Raw genomic sequence first — 20,915 nt, 5'->3', positions numbered from 1 at the left:
AGTTCAACAAACTTCACAGGAAAAAAGATGGAAATGTTTAACCCAGAAAAGCCTGATGTAACACTAGCCCTATATTTTATTATTGTGTAAACAGAGGCTCCCTCCATCAGGAGCAAATGCCCCCCCCCCCCCCCCCCCCCCCCCCCCTCTTTCTTCCACAGGACCCCTATGACAGTGGGAAGGAAAAGCTCCCTTTTAACAGGACTGTGGGATTCCTCTGTATTATTGCAGGGCCTCTACCTTACAATGTAAAGGGACTGTTGTTGTGATTTGGTGCTACATAGGTAAAATGTAATTAATTGAATCCTGTTTTTGTGTGTGGGTTTTTTGACCGCTCAAAGCTTTTTCCAGAACCCAGAATGCCCAGTAAACCCAAAGCAATCGTGCTGGTTCCATTGTAGTCCCAGTGCTGTGGGTTCCCTGTACCAGTCCATCAGATGTGCTGACCCTCTGATAGACTGTTTTCAGGTGAGATGGTGCTTTCGATGAGCCTCAGGCTATGTCCACACTAGCCCGGATAGATTTGAAAACGGCGTTTTCGTCGGAAAATGCTCCGCGTCCACACTAGCGTTTTCAGTCGTTTTCACAGAGTTGTGCGTCCACATTGAAACGGCCGAAAACGCTTACGTTCCAGTCCTGTGCATGTGCAAAAGCGAGTGAGAATTAAAGAATTTGAAGAAAAGCTATCTGGAGCATGTACAAACTGATATTAATCTTTTTTAGGGCTGTCCAAATTGAGAGCAATCAAAACAACTGCTGTATAATGCACTCCGCTATCTTTGTTTATAGCATGACTAAAATGCGTCATCGTTTTACAAAGTCTGCGTTTTCGAGTGTCCACACTGCGACGGGACAGTTCTGTTTTGAAATGTATGCGTTTTCCCTTGGGGAAAGCACCGTCTCAGTGTGGACAAGAGGCCAAAACGGAGATAAAACAATGCGTTTTCAAACAAAAACGCATTAGTGTGGACGTAGCCTCAGTGTGTCCTATACCACCCCATCAGTGGAATCACCTTCCTGCAGGGGTCTCGGACAAATGGTCCTCCGGGTACTTCTGGGTAGCTCTTCAAAGATTCAGACGTGGCTGTGTTATTATTTCACACATCGTAACATGGTGTGATTGGTAAACAGAAGCCTGTCCTGGAAACCGACTAAAAGTAACGTAAAAATACGAACTATAAATCTAATCTGCCTAAAGAATTGTCAGAGGAAAGTGTTCTTCGTTGAAGATTTGAGAAGTTTTTATTGTATCTTTGGAAAAGAGTAACTCTGACTTCACCCTGAGGTCTAATCTAGTCACTAATCCATCAACAACACTTTGATTTCCTGTGGAGAACACAAAATCAGGAGAGTGCACTGAAGGCTGATGATTGTCCATGTAGAGAACTTCCTAATGTGATTTTTCTCATGAAGATTTTCCCCATAAACCGCAGTAGCGATGTGGCAATATGTATGCGTGATGTGATCAAAGCCAGACTTCCTCTGTGATCCATAAAAGGACCGCTTCCTCGGTGACAGCAGGTAGTCACTCAGCTCCTCCAGCCTGTAGCATATATAAGAGCTTCTCGACCACCAGCCTGAGACATGAGGAAGCATGAAGACTTTGAGCCTGAGCGCTCTGCTGGGCCTGGAACTCACAGTTTATTGCGTGCCGATATCTCAGCTCTCCCAGAAAGATGCAAGTTTGGCAAAGGTACGTGTCCTTCTTTCTGCAGCTCGTACGTGCTGATGAATGTCTGACCGCTTCTTTCCTGCAGAGCTACCTGAAGATGTTCTTCAACCTGTCCTGCTGTCAGACGGAGGAGTGGCCCACTGACCAAGAAGCTGGTTGAGATGCAGAGGTTCTTCGGTCTCCAGATTACTGGGACTCTGGACGCTGACACCTTGGCCATAATGAAGAAGCCCCGCTGCGGTGTTCCAGATGCAAACATGGCCTGTTTCTCCGCTTCTGGAAGCAGCTTCAAATGGCAGAAGAACAGCCCTTACGTACAGGTGAGTGATCCAAACACAGAACATGTAACTCCTGAATCTATCCGATGATATTCTTCAGCACGTTCCTGTCTGGCAGGATAGAGAACTATATACCTGACATGTCTGTGGCGAAGGTGGATGACTCCATAGAGAAAGCTCTGCAGGTGTGGGCCAAAGTCACGCCCCTGAGGTTCAGAAGAATCTATAGCAGCGTTGCTGACATCATGATCTCCTTCAGCCGCAGTGGTGAGTCCACAAAGCACACAGTAATATTATCCCATAAAGACCAATGCAGTCTTTGGTGTGTGTGTTTAGTCTACCCTGATTACCCTCCAACAGGTCATGGTGACGGCAGCCCCTTTGATGGCCCCGATGGCACTCTCGCCCACGCCTTTGGCCAGGCACTTGGGATTGGAGGAGATGCCCATTTTGATGATGATGAAACCTTCACATTCCGCTCAAACACAGGTGACTCTGTGACTTTGTTCCTGATTACTGCTCGGGATGTGACCTGACTACTTTAAACTGTGACCTGTGGTTCTGAGTTTCTGCTCTAGGCTACGTCCTGTTCATGGTCGCTGCTCACGAGTTTGGTCACTCTCTGGGCTTGTCTCACTCTGATGACCCTGGCGCTCTCATGTACTCAATGTACTCGTACAGTAACCTGGACACCTTTGTTCTGCCCTGGGATGATGTTAAAGGTATCAAGTCCCTTTACGGTGAGTCTTCACTTCTTCCTTTATCAATGAAAAACTTTCAATTTGACCAAAACTTGTGGTAACACTCTACAACACAGTCTACAACCAAGGGCGTAATTTCCCTGTAATTTTATTGAATGGATGCAATTAATTATATTTATCTATAAATAATTAAAAAACACTGTACTTTTTTGGGGCCATATTATGGAGTGACTTAACCTTGGCTAACTTGGAGGTATTTTATTACAAAGTTTAGATTTGCTCTGTCATTGTGAGGCTAGATGGGCCTAAAAATGTTGAGTCATTATTTGATTAAGTGAACTTGTGCACTAGCTTGTCTGTGATGCCACATTGATGAAATGACCTCCAGGTCCAAATGATGACCCCGTCGAGCCTGGCCCTAGGGCGCCCGTCAAGCCTGACGCCTGCGACTTGACCCTGGTTTTGGACGCCGTCGCCACGCTGCGAGGAGAGATGCTCTTCTTCAAGGGCAGGAAAGTAAAACAAATCCACGCGGAGCGTTCTTCTCCACGGTGGTGCTGAGATGATCATTTGTGTGTGGTCAGGTTCTTCTGGTGTAGCTACCCTCAGCTTGTGACCCCTCAGCAGGCTCTCATCACAAACTTCTGGCCCAACGCTCCAGTTATCATCGACGCTGCATACGAGAGCCCACAGTCAGACCGAGTCCTTCTTTTAAAGGTCGGTGTCCATTTGCTGAAGCACGCTTCATCCCTCCCTCACACAGGTCCGCTCTGAAATCCTCTTTAGGTCTGTTTGCAGGTCGCCGCGTCTGGGCGTTCAGCGGCTATGACCTCGTGACCGGGTATCCTAAATCCATACCCAGCTTTGGTCTACCCACAGCAGTGGAAAAGGTGGATGCCGCCCCCAAATGACCCACAGACCAGGAAGACTCTTTTCTTTGTAGGCAGCAGTTACTGCAGGTGTGTTCAGGTCACACCTGGAGAATAGCCTGCCTAATCCCATTTCTCTTCCAGCTATGACGAGGCCAGGGTGGACATGGACGACGGAAACCCCAAACAAGTGGATGACACCTTCCTGGAAATGAGCTCCGGACTGACAGCGGCTCTGTTGTACAGAGGTGAGCATCTGTCCAGCTGTTTTCAGGGTCTTTGGGCTGTAACGCAGCACTAACAGGTGACGTGTGTCCCGCAGGTTTCTTCTACCTGTACAGTGGACCATACATGTACGAGTTCAGCCCGAGGACGGGGAAGCTGCTCCGTGTGCTGAGGAACAGCTACTTCCTGTCCTGCTTCAAACTCTAGACCTATTGATAAGTTCACACAAAATCCCAAATTAAAGGAGAAGAAGAGCCAATCATTTTTTAATGATTTCACTGCTCCTGTCACCAGCAGCTCAGGTGTTTCTGTAACGTCACTGCTTTTTAAAGTTTTCAATATAAATTTCTCTGTGGCACAGTCGTCCTTGTTTATTTGCTGTGAGTCAAGCTGTGAATGTCACACACATCCAACACAAACCAGTTAAATACATCATGTCCAGGTGTGTTACAGCCTGAGCTGGCACAGGTACACACTACGGTATTTAAGGGACAAGTACAAATTTACTTGAGTAAAGGGGCAAAAGTACTCAGAGTACAAAACCAGCACCTGTACGTTTCAGGTGATACTCATATCAGAATAGGGTAACACAAACTTTATTTAAACTGAGGGTCTGACTGAACATCTGTATTTACTGCTGCCTCCACACTTGGACAGGTAAACGAGAGTGTACAGCGGGGTTTGGCAGATGGAAGAACCACAGAACTGGTAGTAGTGGTGCATCATGGGAAAGAGAGTCAGTCAGAATTAAATTAATGAAATAAATAAAAGTTTGTTTTAGCAGGTTGGTCAATATGTAGAGTGGAATGAGAGTGCCCTCTCCTGGACCTGTGAACAAACTGCGAGCAGCTGCTGATCTTACTTTGAATGGAAACACTGACCCCGTTTCTCAATATGCGTACTTGTGCGTACTTGCGTTCTCGTGTACTCGTGATACGTCATCAGTCGGAGACCAAGTACTGTTCCAATTCAAAGTACGCATCAAGCCGAGAACGCGAAAAAGTCCCGGATGTGTTCTCGCTCCGCCCGTTTTATCGAGCATGCATCGGTGGTGACTTGTGTGGACTTGGTACAGCTAAATATCCCAGAATGCATTTCGTCCAAAACTCAACAGCGGACTCCCGGCACATCGTTTTCACCCCCCCCCCCCGCGGTCTTCTCACTACTCAGGTTAAAGAAACCCCAGCAGCTGTCTATAGTATTGAGTGTCCACTAAAATAAAAATAGAAGCGTTCTAACATCTCACCTGCTTGTTTTTATTAAGGTATGTACACGTATGTACATGTACACTATTTTTATTAATAGAGGTTTCACTACTGAGGTTAAAAAGATATATAAGTCACTTTGATCACTTCTAAATGTTAATGTTTGGTTTATTTCAGTGTTTTATTTGTCCCTGAGTAAACCGGTTTGGCTGTGATTAAAGTTAAGCTTCATAACATGTTACTCACAGTTAAATTAAGAGGGGACGGCAGTAGAAACTCCGGACCTGTGACATCATCACGTACGCTGGTGTTCCAATTGTACAAATCGCGAGTCCGTGCTCGCGTTCTCGGCGAGTCCGTACTCCCGTGCGTTCTCGGCCAGTACGTACTCGCCGAGAACGCGAGTACGTACTCGCGTACTTGAGAATTGAGAAACGGCCTGAGTTTGAACCACACAGACAGCCAATGAAAGTGAAGCTGGACAGGTGTGAGTCACACCTGTGGGTAACCTGGGACAGGTGACAGAAACATCTGCTTTCATATGTCGGTTTGAGGACTCACAGCTATCTTAGAGACAGGAAACTAATGCAGTGCTTTTACATAAACGTTGTAGTTGTTTGTTAGTGTCAGTGATGTCATTATAAAGAGCTCATCATTTAGAGCAACAGAAGGTGTGATCTGATCAGAGGTTTAAACCAGCTGTGCGCACATCTGTTCAGGTACAAAGTGTAGCAGCGACCATCTCCTGTTGTGTCCTGAGCCGAGCTTCAGGTGAGTCTGACTAGAGGCTCAGAAACAGGAAGTGAGCGGAGAACGGGTCACTGTTACCAGAATTGTATTGTGTAGTACTTTACAGTAGTTAAATACTGTACTACGATCAGTTCAAGTAGAACTGAAATAAAAATGGCTGCGGTTACAGAGGAGTGTGATGTCTGAGCAGGATAAAACTCTGATGATCTTCACTGAGTGTGCTCTGATTGCGTACCTGCAGGAAGGCTAGTGTTTGCTGTTCTCCAGAAGAAGAACTAGGAGAACTGCAGGTCTGAGCAAAACAGACCTGCAGTTCTTCTAGCCCTGACTGGCCAGTTGATGGTGTGCACTCTACTGAGGTCACATTTTGGGATTGCCAGGGATCGCTCGAACCCCCACAGCCGTTACTGAGGTCACATCAGTCTGATGACCTGCTGATGTCGATACCTCAGCTTCATACCTATCACTGACTCTGACCACCTGCCCCCTCTCACCTGCCTGTCATAGCCTGTCTCAGGCTGTGTGATGTCATCAAAGTGCGACAGTGAAGACTGATCTGCATGACTTTATAACAATACTCTGAGTGAATGCCGCTGCTGCTGCTGAAGATGATGTGATGGTCACTGACAGCAGCGTCCATCTTACTCTCTGTGGAGATCAGGCTGGAGATGATGGAGATGATGATATACAACATCAGTGACATCATCTGTGACATCAGACAGCAGGATGAAGTTTATGTAAGATGAAGGTCTGACTGTTGTGGGTGGAGCTGTGGGTGATGTGATACTGATGCTGATCCAGGACCAGCTGAGCTCAGGTACACGGTGAGATGCAGAAACACTGAAGCACCCCAACACCTGCAGGAGGAGTTACTTCATCAGGTTACTGAGGAGGACTGAGACACAGCCATCATGAACTGGACCATCGATTATTCATGTCTGACTGATCTGACATCAGTCTGACTGATCTGACATCAGTCTGACTGATCTGACATCAGTCAGAGGAGCAGCTGAGCTGGATCGTTGCTGCTGCTGCTGATGAAGTAACCATAGATACATACAGGTAATAATTACTTTATTTACACAGCTCCAAAGCCACGGTCTCCTCGGTCTGCTCTAATGATTCACTAAATAAGGCTACAGAGCGTGCTGCCTCCTCATTGGTCGCTCTTTAACGTTTGTCACGTGTCCTGAGCTGGACTCGAACCCGCGCTCTCCGGCTCTTGTCAGCAGCTGTTTTTAAATAAAGTTGGACTGGGGGACACCTTCATCCTCCTCCCCCTCCTCCTCGGGGCGGAGCGGCAGCACTCTCTGAGGAGGAGTCTGTCTCCTCCTATAAAGACGATCCCCGCTCCTCCTCCTCCCTCTTCTTCCTCCTCCAGCGGATCCTCGCGCGTGTCCTCGTGGTTCCTCTTCATCATGGGTTTCGGTGACCTGAAGTCAGCCTCCGGCCTCAAAGTGCTCAATGACTTCCTGTCCGACCGCAGCTACATCGAAGGGTGAGTGCCGGGAACCGCCGTAAAGCGGGAGAAACTGCGACCCAACATAGCCGCCATGTTGGGTCCATGCTGAGCTAACAGTTAGCTGCGTTGATTAAAGCGCTAAAGAAGGGAAACCGGAAACGGGACGGTAATCTGGCGCGAGAGGTGCACCGGTTTTGGAAGGAGGGTAGGGTCCGGGCCGAGGCCGTTTTTATTCACTTCCGTTTGACGTGACAAGCTGTTAGCTTGTTAGTCCGTTAGCCGCATGCTGCTAACGGCTGCACGCCGCGAGTCTGCGCGGTGACTCACGTGGACGGAGTGAAGTCCTGCACCTGCTCTTGGAGTACCCCTTACCATGGTCATGTGTTCTCTCCTCAGGTACGTACCCTCCCAGGCTGACGTGGCGGTCTTCGAAGCTATTTCGGCTCCGCCCCCTGCTGACCTGTGCCACGCCGTCCGCTGGTACAACCACATCCGGTCCTACCAGAGCGAGAAGAGCAGGTGAGCGCTGCTGACATCATGGGGTGAATACTGGTGTGCTGGCGGCAGCAACTAAGCCCCGCCTCCTGTTTTAGTCTTCCAGGTGTGAAGAAGCCCCTGGGTCAGTACGGGCCCCTCGGAGTGGCCGACACCACCTCAGGCTCCGCCCCCACCACAGCCAAAGACGAGGACGATGATGACATCGACCTGTTTGGTTCAGATGAGGAGGTGAGGAGGTGGTGATGTCACCATGACGCTACATTGTCATGGTCACTCTAACCTTTAACCCTGAGTTTTGTTTGACAGGAAGATGCTGAGGCGACCCGGCTGAAGGAGGAACGCCTCGCCGCCTACGCTGCCAAGAAGTCTAAAAGTAGGTTCGCCCCCCTCGCAGCCAATGCATCATACAGACTCTGTGATGATTAACCAATCACCATCTTTCGGCTGACGCCTGATGGACGCCTTTTTTGCCTGACGAGTCCTGCCCTCGCACGGCTCATAGCTCGCTCAGTTTCCACAGTAACTAACCCCTCCCCTGTCCTGCAGAGCCCGCAGTCATCGCCAAGTCTTCGATTCTATTGGACGTGAAGCCGTGGGACGATGAGACTGACATGGCGAAGCTCGAGGAGTGCGTACGCAGTATCCAGATGGACGGGCTGGTGTGGGGCCAGTGTGAGTACTACTGCAAATACTGCATACACTACTACACCCACCACTGTGGGGTTAAAGTATTACACACAGGGTTGGAGTCAGTATTCGGATAGATGGGCTGGTGTGGGTACTGCACAGAGTAATACTACTGGTAGCACTGCAGTAGCATTACAGTAATCATTGTACCAGATGATGTGGTAGTAGTAGTGTCTAACACTCGCAGTAGTAGTGAGGTACTGATCAGTATTTTTCCAGTTCAGGCATTGATAACGCTGTGATCATTGATTATAGATGAGTACTGATGGATCAATGGAGCTGATCAGTTATTGGGTGGATCAGTATACCTGTGACACCTGAAGTAATGATTATATATCAGTACAGGCTAGGGCTGGGCCATATCATACCGTTCACGGTGATACCGGTATAATGTTGGGCAACGAAAAGAAAATATCGCGATACAGTATGGGTAAAACGCGCATGTGCGGTGCCTTTGTTTTCATACGCACATGGCGGAAAAAGCATGACGGCGACGGAGAATGAGAAGGGCGAACGCTTCTTATCAGCATCTGTTGAATGAAATGGATGAACCAGAACTGGTTTGTAAAATTGCTGCAACTTCAGTGGTGTGGAACTGGTTTAGCTTTCGTCCGTCAGATACACAACAAAGCACTATTTTTGGTAGAGCATGCTAGCGGGCCGTCGTTATTACCGTGTTTTTTGGAAAATACGGCAAACTTAAAATCAATCCTTTGATTTTTCTGAAAATCGACAGTGCCCCTTATAATCCCGTGTGCCTTATGTATGAATTCTGGTTGTGTTTATGACCTCGAAACGATTTTATGTACACGGCGCTCGAAAATCTGTCAAATGTTTTAGTACGACTTTGCTAAGCTACGAACCCGCTTGATGGATTGTCGGAGCATTACGGCTATCGTAGGCAGGAGCCTCGCGGAGTGATACGTACTGTGCTTCAACATAATATTACCGTATTGTGTGTGTGTGTGTGTGTGTGTGTGTGACCTCTTTTTAAGTTTTGTGGATATTATACATTGTTATGCTGAGGATATGTCGGCCAAGTTTCACTGGAAATGCCTTTTGGTTAAACTGTCAGCGAGGAATTTGCATTTCCGCTGTTAAATATTTATATAACTTTAATGCACATAAAAACCGGCTGCTTGTTTAAGTGAAAATACATAAATTTGTTTTTTTTGTTGTTTTTTTTGTTGTTTTTTTTTTTTTTTTTTTTTTTTTTTTTTGCACTAATAAAGTTGTGGAGTAAAGTATTTTGCCTCGTGTCAATTATATCGTCAGTTATTTCGTTATCGCAAATTTTCAAATGTATATCGTGATGAATATTTTTGGTCATATCGCCCTGCTCTAGTACAGGCTCATTTTGATGTTCTGAACTGTTTATTGATAATAGGTTCTTGATCAGAGTGGGGGTGATTCCTGTAGACACATGATTATTGAGTTGTGTGTAGAATATTGATTGGGCTCACTGATGATCTAACTCACCATCTTTCGGCTGATCACTGATGGACTCATATTGATCTGAGAGCTGCTGATCACTGACCAATAACCCGCTGGCTGCAGCTTGGACTCACTGATCGATAACTGTGATTAATCTGTCCTGCAGCCAAACTGGTTCCCGTGGGTTACGGCATCAAGAAGTTGCAGATCAACTGTGTGGTGGAGGATGACAAGGTGAGTGGCCTGTTACTGCTTGTTGATCAGGTGCCTGTCGGGTTGATTAGATCACCTGTGACACACCTGCAGCAGTAAATGCTGTTACCTGTGTGTGAGCTCACCTGTGTGATGTCACCTGTCTCAGGTGGGTACCGACATCCTGGAGGAGAAGATCACTGAGTTCGAGGACTTCGTACAGTCGATGGACGTCGCTGCATTCAATAAAATCTGAAATAAAAGCTCTGCACCACACACTGACTCACCAGACTGTGTCTGACTCACCTGTACACACACTCACACCTGTGGTTAAGGGACCTGTAGCACTGAGCAGGTGGAGCTCAGGGGTGCTCCTAAACTCAGGTGTAAGTAAGCCTAAGATTAAACCACTAAGTCAGCTCAAACTTTATTTAGGGCACACTCAGTCGACGCATCCTCTTCAGTGGATTCAAATTAAAGTCTGCTTCATCACCTGAGCTAGTTCATTAATCATTGTATTAGTCTGTGCAGAGTGATAATGTTCATCCCGAGCTCATGATGTAATGTGTAACTTGGGCTGTGATTGGAGGACAGAAACAAGTAACTGGTTTTTAAACCCTGGAACCCGGGCTGTAGAGGCTGCACTTCTCCGTGCGGCCTGCTGGCGGCGGCACGCCCCCGTTGTATTGCAGCGAATGGAGCCGTAGAAGAAGAGTCGGACCGGAACTTAAACAGAGGGGGGGGAGCAACGCGCGACGGCGGACGACTTTTAAATCTGTGGAAACTGAACAAAAGCAAGAAGAAGGACAAACAGCGGAAGGTAAGCTGTTTGCTGTCCGCCCTGACGTGAATGCACCGAGCCCGCAGACAGCCACTCAGCTGCTCTTTCGGCCTGACCTAGCGGGCTAACCATGCTACCGCATAGCCAGGTGCTAATGCTAACAGCTGCTGTGAGGGTAAAGCCACGTCACCGGCAGCATGACGAGCGGCGTCGCCATGGTTACCGCGAGTCCGGTTTAAGTCGGGGTCAGCGTGAGTTTAACCAGTCAGGCTTAAGAGGGGAGGTTAGCACGCGGCTAGTTAGTTTCAGTCAGAATCGACCAATTAGAGCTCGGTTCAGGCGACAGTAGCCAATCAGAGCGCAGGAAGAGCAATGCTGTGAGTGGTCAGTCGAAGGCGCCGTGTAAACAACAGAAAGGGTTTTTGTTAACAAACAAATAACTGACATAATTGCTTGTTTATTCAGAGTTACCATGGAAACGGGAGCTGTGAGGGCTCACAGAGAGTCACACCATCTAAATGCAACACAGCTGATAACTGTCCTCATGATTTACTCAGAGTCTGAGTGTCGTTCTCCTCAGTACTCCTTGCGCTAGGAAGCACATTCTTACGATCAGGGTTCAGAGGTCACCCGAAGCTGGTTATAAACACACTGCGTTAACCGCAGGTCATATAAAAGCAGTGGAGCTGGCAGTGTTGAACCAATCACAGGTGTTTCATGGGTCATGTGAATCTTCCACAGAAAATGATCCCTATGAGAGACACCAGAGATGTCATCAGATGGTGATAAAGATCTACACACAACATAATAAACGGTTTCAGTAACACAGCGGTGTGACAGTGAGACGCTCAGTCTAAGCTTCAGTCAGTGGTTCATATGAAATCAGTAAGTCTCACTGAAAACATCTGGAAATCAAAGAATCAGTGACAAGGTCAGCTGACCTGAAACTCTGAACATCACAATTAGATTGGTCAGAAGATCTAGCCCCGCCCCTTTCACGTAAGCATGCAGGTTAAACACTGGGTTAACCTGAAGTGAGTGGAGGTCACACAGGAGGCTGTTTAATTTACATATGAATCATTTTATTAGCAGACACACCTGCACTCAAACACCAATCACAGCACAGCATCACCTGTACCGCACTCATATACGCTCATGTATGTGACTCCTCCCCGCTGACATGGTGTGTAACAGGTCATGTGACCACGACGCAGGAGTCAAAGGCCTCCTCAGTACGTCTCTGAGCAGATGAATAGAGCTTCGTGAAGAGCCTCTGACATTCTACTGAAAGACGTCTGTAAACGTTAATGATCAGTTATCAGGGATCAGCTGTGACTCAGCAGGCGATCGTAATCTGAACATCACCTGATCCCAACCAGGTGTTCCGATCATTTACCTGGTGACGCAGCCAGGTAAGTCCCTGGTGCTGATGCTGTGTTAGTGTGTGTGTCTGACTGTATATGTGCAGTCAGATGGTTCCCGTGCCAACGGTCTGCTTCTTTAACTTTAAATCAAACAGCTGCTGGCCCCGCCCACGCCAGAATGACCAAAGTGAGTGACAGAGAATAACAGCGAATGGGAGTACCTCATTCTGCAAGGGGGCGGGTTTACCAGTGTTCTAATTGGCCCGTGAAGCTCAGGTGGGCTGTCCTGTTGGCAGCTGTTAGACGTGTTCACAGTTAAGAAACACCTGTAAAGGTTTCAGGCTCTGTGACCTTAATAATTCCAACTCAACAGCCACGCCTCCCATGCTGTACAAGCCCCGCCCCCACACAGCCAGTCACATCACTGAGCTGTGAGTGTGTATGATGCGATAAATAAGCACCCTCAGGTGTTTCCAACCTGGCTGCATAATGGACTGTCTGTGCTGCAGCTTTACCTGGACCAATCAGAGGCTTCCTGTCTCATGATTAGACAGGCCAGTGTGTTCCTCTGACTTCTGACCCATAATAAATCACTTCCTGTTTGTCTCTCCAGGCTCATGGACACACTCACCTTACCACTGGTTACAGGATGGAGCACTGTGACTGGAGAGAGGGGCCACTGACTGCACGTCCTCCAGGTGAGTACTGAAACCAGACACACACACCAGACGTATCACATAGTCCCTCACAAACACACACAACTTCCACTCTGACGCCGCTGCACTCGTACACGCCGCCATCTATCTATCTACCTGTGTGTGTGCTGACAGCTACAGGTGTGACTCTCACCTGTTTGTTTTCAGATCTCCAGTCAGGATGTTCGACTCCTCTGATGAAGGTAGAACACACACACACACACACACACACACACACACACACACACACACACAGGTGATATCTGTCTCACACTGTGTGTTTCTTTCAGATGACCAGAGGAAGGCTGAGCCTACCAGCAGGTGAGTGTACCTGTGCAGGAGCGTTCAGCTTCTGTTTCAGAGATAGGTGAGCTCTGTGGTCACATGTGTTGTTTGCGTGACAGGATGTGGGAGGAGCCTCAGCCTGGCCCATCCAGGTGTCAGCCCAGCAGACAGGGTTACTGTGGTTACTGCAGAGTCCTGTACAAGAACCTGGACCAGGTATGCACACACGTCACAGGAGAACCTGAACGTGCCCTTAGGTCATGTGACTCTCTGATCACGTCGTGTGTCTTTTCCAGCACCTGTCCAGTCTCAGACACCTGGATTCAGTCCGGGCGTCCTCCAGAGGCTCAGGGTCCACCTCCTCAGCAAGTGGCAGAAACAGACTGACGCTACTGGAGCGCTTCCTCCAGGACGTTCTGCAGCACCACCCACATCGCTACGATGACCCCAGGTAACCCACATAGATGCACCTGTGACGGTCTTAACCTGTGCGTTCACATGAAAGGGGCGGAGCTGGCACCATGTGACCAATCTGAAAGGGACATTTCACAGCTCATGTGACAGAACACGATCCCCGCGAGTGTCACCTGCTACAAACATGACACTATCAGAGGATTAAAACCCTACCAGTGAAATATTCTGAGAATTAATGTCTATGATTACACACCAGTACTGTCACTGTCAGCTGATTAGACATGTGACCGTCCTGTCTCCGTGACAGCGAGCCAGCTAAACAAAAAGAGCTGTTATAAGCTAACATTAGGCCACCTCCTGTTAGGCTCGAGTGTCCTAAAATTACGCTTTCCCTCAGTTTGATTACTTCCTCACATCCTACAACTTTGTTCACTACATGTCCAACAATCTTAGATCTACTTCAAAGACAAATTCATTAATGCAAACTAAAAACAGCTAACAGGATTAAGTGAGCATAACACTTACCCACGGAAAATTTCAGGATAGCCTCAGTATCGCTGTCAGCAGTGAGCTTCTCTGACTCACATCGTTTTCAGCCTCTTCCAGAGTAAATAAAGGTGGGGGCTTCTCACATAGACAGCTGAGGGAAACGGAGGGAAAAACTCCACAGTGGCTCCAGTAGTAGAAACTCACTGTGGTTATTATGGGGTATACGGGATCTAGTGCTGGGCGATATGACGATATATATCGTGTGGACGATAGAAAAGTGTCTATCGTGCCATTTGTCTTCTATCGTTTCTATCGTTTCTAACCCGAATTTTACAAATTATTACATAAAATATATCATTAACCCTTTACAACCGGTCAGAGCAGGCACACTCCGTTTTCCCTAACTATTTTTAAATCCCTGTAGAACTGTAACCACGTAAGGTAGTGCAATAATGTTTTTTTTTTGCATATGAAACTGTAGGAGTTGTACTTACATCTTATTCCATTAGCTTGCCCTAGGTCACGGTTTCCTTCCACATATAGCTTTGCAAAAATTGCATAAAAAGCACTTCCAGCAACAAAAAAATAATATTCCAGACTTGCAGCAACAAAAACATAATATTCCAGAAACAGGCTTTGCCGATCCGATCAGCTGTTCATAACACTTCCTATGTTGGAATATAAGTCAGCGCGAACTATCGCATGTCCGCCATTACCTGTCCGAAACCGGAAGTGACGTCACTTTCGCGGAAAATGTAGTTTTTTAAGCTTCAAAGTCTATGTTGGTGTTTTTAAAAGTCATGTTTGACTTTATGCTCTTCTGTATCGTTTCTGGGATGCTTAGAAGTCAAATTACACTGTTGGAAATAGTTTATTTTGATGCACATGCTGTGTTTTTGCAAATTTGCATTATAATATTTATTTTCATTTATATATAAAAATTTGTGTATCTTAAAAATAAAACTATGAAGACACTCAAAATAAATAAATGTAAAGATAAGCTCTGGCGGACTTGGTTCTATGGTAGGTCTTAAAGGGTTAAATAGCCTGTGCAAATATATTAGTGTTGTCTTCTCACTATACATGCTCTTAACTTTATGCAAGAGAAAATAAAGTATAAAAAAATGATATTTTTCACAAAGAAACTGTCTTGTGGTTTTGCAACATGGTGCTGCTTTACGTGCACCCGGATTTGCGACATACTTTACAGTAACTCAAAACAAAGACTGCACCCTCTCCACTCGCTGTTTACAGACTGCATACTTTCCAGATGACCACAGGTCAGGTGGTATATCGTGATATATATCGTTATCGTGATATAAAATAATTCATATCGTGATAAATATTTTTTCCATATCGCCCAGCACTAACGGGATCTCTCTTGGATGACTGAAATATGTTTGTTTTTCTGTATTTTCAGTCTCACCACCTTCCCTCTCCTCTCCTTTTATCAGCTGTCCGCTGTTACCCTGGTAACAGGGGACCCTGGTAACAGGGGACAGAGCTTTGTGACTGGTTTGCCAGACACCAAATATTCTAGCGGATGAGAAAAGAGTCACTCTGAGGCTAACAAAGATTTGAACGTGTACATGAAGCTGAGGATCAGGACAGACCACACAGTGACTAACCTCATGTTGCTGATGGATGATCTCAGATGAAGTTTGGGCTGTTCTCAGCATCTTTTCATTTGCATTTGCCCATCAGGAACTCTCACATAAACTTTTATTGAGGGGGGAAAGTTAGCTGTGTCGTCCAGCTTCACTGTGCTAATGTGTTTATATTATGCTAACCATAGCTCTGTAGGTAGAACACCAATATACCTCGAGGGCCGGTGTCCTGCAGGTTTTAGATCCCACCCTGGGTCTACACAGCTGAATCAAATGATTAGTTCATTCCCAGGCCTCTGGAGAACTGCAAGACATGTTGAGGAGGCAATTCAGCCATTTGAATCAGCTGTGTTGGATCACGGACACATCTAAAAACTGGGGGACACCGGCCCTCGAGGCCGGGAGTTGGGGGCCCCTGACCTAGGGTGACAGAAGGTGGTCCACCTTCAGTCACCCTACAAACGTCACTGCTGTTTAGTTTTCTGTCTTCATTTATGGGACTTCATTTAACTCCCTGCTAACCTCTAGCTACATGAAACTTCATAAATCCTGTTTCTTATGGATCCCTGGAAGTTAGAGTTTACAACAGTCTGCACCCAGAGACAGCTAATGACGCAAGACTTAGGAGGTAGACACCCCAGTAATAAGTGAACTACCTTCATTGTAAATCCACAGTTACCCCTGAAGTTACCTGGATAGGACAGGTAGCTTCAGGGTTTCATAGCGCAGACCTCTGAAAACTCAAACAAACCTGTTTATTTACCTGTCCAATTGTTTGTCCGCCTCAGGCCGTCTCACACTGACCTCCCATCAGTTTCCACCCCCCCATTGCCAAAAGCGGAGCTCGATGAAGTCCGTTTGTCCGACGACAGCCGGTCTCAAGGTACCCGGGAACGCATGCCCAGCTCTGATGACGCTTCCTGTCAGCCAGCCCGTCCGATGGAAGAAGATGATGCCCGCAGCCAGTCAGGCGACAGAGTGGGCCAGGAGAGGCTGTCTGTACCTATAAGAGAGCAGGACGAAGGCATCATTGGTCACACCCACTCTCCTTACCGCAGAGCGCCGGCCTCTCAGTTGGAGACTCCGCCCCCTGTCCATAGGAAAGCCCATAGGAAGACGAACAGGAGGAAAACCAGTGAGTCCTCGTCCTCCTCGCAGCGCCCTGGAGGTCCAGGCCATGGCCCCCGACCCCACCTGACCCCCACAGACCACAGGCCTGGTCCAGGTGAGAGGCCCTGGCTCACCTGGCAGAGGGAGAGGAGGGAGGCCCACAGAGAGGATGCATTCTCCTCAGGCCACACGGACCCTCTGGACCAGACCATCGAGGAGGTTAGTTCCTGTTCCAGTACACTGATGGTTCCCAGGTGGACTTCCTGTCAACCAGTCTCTCTGTTCCACACGCAGGTGATTCAAAGGTGCTGTTATGGCGCCATTTCCTGCCAAGATGATACAGACAGCTTCCAGCTAAGCCTCCCTGTTTCCATGGAAACACAGAGTGAAGACTGGGACTCGCCTGTGCAGGTACCTGTGGGTCCAGGGAAGAATTGGGCGTGTCCTGACAAGCGCAGACACTGATCACTGATGTCACCTTGCAGGTGGTTTTGCAACGAGCGCGAACTCTCAGTGACACACCTGCGCAGGTGAGTCAGGCGGAGGGGCGGGACCTCTGCCATCTGATGGATGCGCAGGTGGACGTGGAAGATAGAGTGTACTCACAGCAGCTGCACTTTGCCCTCCACGGGCCGGGTGACAGGATGGAGGAGGGGTTCTGGACCTTACCCATCGAGGAGGTGAGGCCCGCCCCGGAGCGTATCCCAGAATCCTTCAGGGGGAAGACCTGGACCCAGATCCAGCAGGAGGACGAGGAGAAGGTGGAGAGGCTGGTGAGACAGTTCAGGCGCGGGCGCTTCATCTGCTACTTCGACACAGAGTCCCTCGCCAGGTGAGCCAGAACCTGCCAATATTACAATCCACAGGAAACAGGAAGTCAGCTGAGCTTAACTAAAGCTAGTTGAGCTTACCTGACAGGGCTCTAGAGTGCGACCAATTTGGTTGCAAATGTGACCTAATTTCTCAATGGTGCGACAAAAAAAAATCCTAGGTTCGAGTAAAAAAAAAAAGTCTCCGCAACTCTGAAAGTCTCTGTGTGGCCAACAACAGACAACATTATGCCCATATCGTGGTCTAAACCAATCAGAGGTAGTCAAGGTCGGGACCTCTCAGGTGCCCATGCACAAGGTAAGATGTTCAGATATTGAGATGTTCAATTCAAAGCCTTTGAGGCACTTTTAATTTTGACTTTCTTTTAATTTTATATATCTTAAGATATTTTAAGTTTAAATTTCAGCTCAGTGAAGCACTTTAAGCACAAGAACATTTTCTGTGCCGTATTTTTAGGACTATAAGGCACACTTAAAATCCTTTAATTTCCTCAAAAGTGTGCCTTATGTATGAATTCTGGTTGTGCTTACTGACCACAAAACGATTTTATGTGGTACACGGCGCTCAAAAATCTGTCAAAATGCTTTAGTATGACTTTGGTAAGCTATGAAGCCGCACCGCTTGATGGATTGTTGGAGCACAACTGCTACCGTAGTCAGGAGCCTCATGTAGTAATACGTACTGTGCATAATATTACCGTATTGTGTGTGTGTATAAGGACCCCAAAATGGCTCCTGTTAAGAGACATGCTTACGATGTGGATTTCAAACTCTATCAGTCACACAGTAGAACATGGGAATAGAGCAGCTGAGAGAGAATTCAACATTAATGAATCAATGATACAGAAGTAGAGGAAGCAAGAAGAATGAGTTGAGTAAAGTTTATTAAAGACTTATCTGTCTCCTTAAGTTTGCAGTTTGAGTTAGGTAGTAAAAGTAGCCAATAACATCCTGGTTAAAGTAGAGCTGGGCGATAAAACGATAACGATATGTATTGCGAAATAACTTTTTCTCGATAGAAAAATTAAACTATTGCGATAGACACTCGTCTCTCTTGCTCTCTTAAAAAGAAAAGAAAAGAAAAGAAGAACAGCCAATCCAAATTAAGTAGCGCAGAGCCGAACCAATCACAGCCGCAGTGTCACGTCACGTGACTTGTTACGTACTGCACAAGTTCCAAGACTCACATGTGTAGTTGTTTGGGAAGCAGTGTCGGTCGCGAACGAAATGGCTCTAGAGCCGAATCTTTGACGTGAATGTCGCGAGCCGGCTCCTTATCGCGAGCTGTGGGGTTTTTTTTCTTTCTTTCTCTCACCCTCTCTCTCGCACTTTTTTCCGCTTCACTCTGCACGCGAGCCTTGTGCTTTGCGCTGGGAAGAGGGGGGAGGGGCGGTAGTTACACTCGCAGTGGCACTGGAACAGAGCAGGAGGGAGAGAGAGAGAGAAAGAGAGCCAGGGACAACAACGTCACATTAGAAAGGTATAGTAATCATCCACAACTATTTTCAGTTGCAGATGATAAAGGATTCAGAAAGTTTAGAAAGCTATACAACAAGGAGAGATTGAAAATTTCCTTTTAGTTCTCAGTTTATTTGATATTGACAAAAGTTAGTCAATTTTGTCTGTTTTTCTGTAAAACAAACTAAGATTTATTTTTAGAATTAAAATTTTGTTTTTGTTGACAATTTAGTAGTCCGTTTTGTTTGTTCTATTTTGAAACTTAAACGCTTTAGCGGCTGCCTTTTGTGTAGTTTGCAATATTTGCCTTTATTTATCTGAAAAAGTCTCATGTTCCTTAAGTACATCTACCCTGTTGAACTTATTATGGGAAATAAATATTTAAATCAAAACAAGCTGCTGATTATTTCACATTTTACTTGTGAGCAATGGCACATTTAAATCTTACAAATATAGTTATTTGGCCTATATCGTGATATATATCGTTATCGCCTGAAATGAAAAAAACATATCGTGATATGAAAAAATCTTATATCGCCCAGCTCTAGGTTAAAGATATCCTGGATTAAGATACTTCAGGTATAAGAACTGAAGTGGTTGCTGTCACGCAACTTTTCCACTAAAACGAGGTTTTTATTCTGCGGGTAATCCCTGTTCAGGTCGTAAATCACACTCATGACTCTCTCTGCTGATGTCATCAAACTCAGGTATGGTAGGCGGAGCCAGAAAATGAAGGGGGATGCTGAACCCGAGGAGGTGGAGCCAGATGCAGGTATGCTACCCCTGCTGGACCCAGACGAGGGGGACTATGTGTATATGAGGAGAAGGAGAGGAAGGAGGCGGAGCTTCAGACTGGCATCAAGGTGTCAGGTGAGTCGTGTGACTTAGAGCGCTGTCAGTTCCTGCAAAAGAACAAGGTCTCACCTGCACTGTTCCTGCAGGTGGTGAAGGTCAGTCACAGCACTCAGACAGTCCGACTGGTCGTTCCCGCCGTGCATCAGCTATCCCCTGAGGCCCCACCCATCGACTACCCACAAGCCAATCCAGAGGCAGCTGAGAGGACACCTGTGCCGACGTGGCGTTCTCTCCCTTCGTCGTACTCCAGCATCATCACACCTGTACAGCCACGCACTTCGCTGGTCTACCTACTCTCCTCCCCATCAGCCTCCGCCCCCACCCGCGTGTCTGCGTTAGGCTCCACCCACAAACGCTGCAGAAAGAAACGGCGCCCGCTGGAGCAGCAGGGGTTAAAGGTCAAATACAAACGACTTCCTGTCAGGTTCTACGACCCCGCCTCCAACCGTATCCTCAAGAACCCACCCAGAGGCGTCCTGTGGCGCAGAGGCTCCACCCCCTCTGGGCCGCCGCCGCCCTGTGTTCGTCAGCTGTTCAGGAGTCTGAGCCCAGACCTGAACACCGATAGAACGCCCACAGAGGTCAAAGGTCACAGCAGCAGCCTTTTGCTAAGCACGCTAAGCAGGGACTCTGCTCAGTCCGACACATCTCAGGCTCCGCCCCTCGACAGGCTGTCAGAGAGCAGAAGAGGGGCTAGGAGGGAGAGGGCACTCCCCCCACCCTCCCAGATACAAACCAGGGGTCAGGCCACACCCCTTCACCCAAGGAGGGAGGGGCTGCGCCGGGCTGGACCCGGCAGGAAACCCCTAATCTCTGCAGGTCCTGCCCCCTTACTGTCATCACGCCGGAGGAGGGGCCGCAGGTCGCGGAGATAGCTGATTTTCAAAATAAAAGTCTTATTTTTCATGAAACCTGATGGTGCTGGTTATTGATGGGTTATTGATCAGTTATTCTTGGATAATGTAGCCTTTAATTAGGCTGTTAGAAGTGTATGGAAGCCTGCTGGTGCCAATTTTAAAATGAAAACTGAATCCATTTATCATTTTTACTGTGT

General features: G+C 47.3%; 2 protein-coding genes and 1 pseudogene across 2 annotated transcripts; all 3 read left to right on the top strand.

Annotated features, from left to right (window-relative positions):
* The first annotated feature begins 1,232 nt into the window (after nt 1-1,232).
* LOC134643860 (interstitial collagenase-like) lies at nt 1,233-4,096 on the top strand (annotated as a pseudogene).
* A 2,951-nt stretch (nt 4,097-7,047) lies between these two features.
* On the top strand, nt 7,048-10,249 carry eef1b2 (eukaryotic translation elongation factor 1 beta 2). The gene is made up of 7 exons (XM_063496408.1): nt 7,048-7,198; nt 7,559-7,681; nt 7,756-7,888; nt 7,967-8,033; nt 8,207-8,332; nt 9,948-10,015; nt 10,143-10,249. The coding sequence occupies exons 1-7, from the start codon at nt 7,119-7,121 to the stop codon at nt 10,227-10,229; spliced, it is 684 nt and encodes a 227-aa protein (XP_063352478.1). The 5' UTR covers nt 7,048-7,118; the 3' UTR covers nt 10,230-10,249.
* Nucleotides 10,250-10,543: 294 nt separating this feature from the next.
* zdbf2 (zinc finger, DBF-type containing 2) lies at nt 10,544-20,736 on the top strand. The gene is made up of 11 exons (XM_063496399.1): nt 10,544-10,793; nt 12,732-12,816; nt 12,982-13,016; nt 13,104-13,134; nt 13,218-13,314; nt 13,395-13,549; nt 16,397-16,937; nt 17,013-17,129; nt 17,204-17,550; nt 19,714-19,876; nt 19,948-20,736. Exons 3-11 carry the CDS (start codon nt 12,995-12,997, stop codon nt 20,734-20,736), a joined length of 2,262 nt encoding a protein of 753 aa, XP_063352469.1. The 5' UTR covers nt 10,544-10,793; nt 12,732-12,816; nt 12,982-12,994.
* Nucleotides 20,737-20,915: the final 179 nt, after the last annotated feature.

The sequence above is a fragment of the Pelmatolapia mariae genome, linkage group LG15, assembly GCF_036321145.2.
Source record: "Pelmatolapia mariae isolate MD_Pm_ZW linkage group LG15, Pm_UMD_F_2, whole genome shotgun sequence".
NCBI classification, from domain to species: Eukaryota; Metazoa; Chordata; class Actinopteri; order Cichliformes; family Cichlidae; genus Pelmatolapia; species Pelmatolapia mariae.
The sequence above is the reverse complement of the archived record's forward strand: the minus strand, read 5'-3'. Positions and strand labels throughout refer to the sequence as shown.

Bases quoted from the DNA above. Each gene is read 5' to 3' on its own strand.
- eef1b2 (XM_063496408.1), top strand. From the start codon at position 7,119: ATGGGTTTCGGTGACCTGAAGTCAGCCTCCGGCCTCAAAGTGCTCAAT. The intron at 7,889-7,966 runs GTGAGGAGGTGG...TTTGTTTGACAG, and splicing joins TGTTTGGTTCAGATGAGGAG to GAAGATGCTGAGGCGACCCG. The intron at 10,016-10,142 runs GTGAGTGGCCTG...CACCTGTCTCAG, and splicing joins GTGTGGTGGAGGATGACAAG to GTGGGTACCGACATCCTGGA.
- zdbf2 (XM_063496399.1), top strand. From the start codon at position 12,995: ATGTTCGACTCCTCTGATGAAG. The intron at 13,135-13,217 runs GTGAGTGTACCT...TTTGCGTGACAG, and splicing joins AAGGCTGAGCCTACCAGCAG to GATGTGGGAGGAGCCTCAGC. The intron at 16,938-17,012 runs GTTAGTTCCTGT...TTCCACACGCAG, and splicing joins TGGACCAGACCATCGAGGAG to GTGATTCAAAGGTGCTGTTA.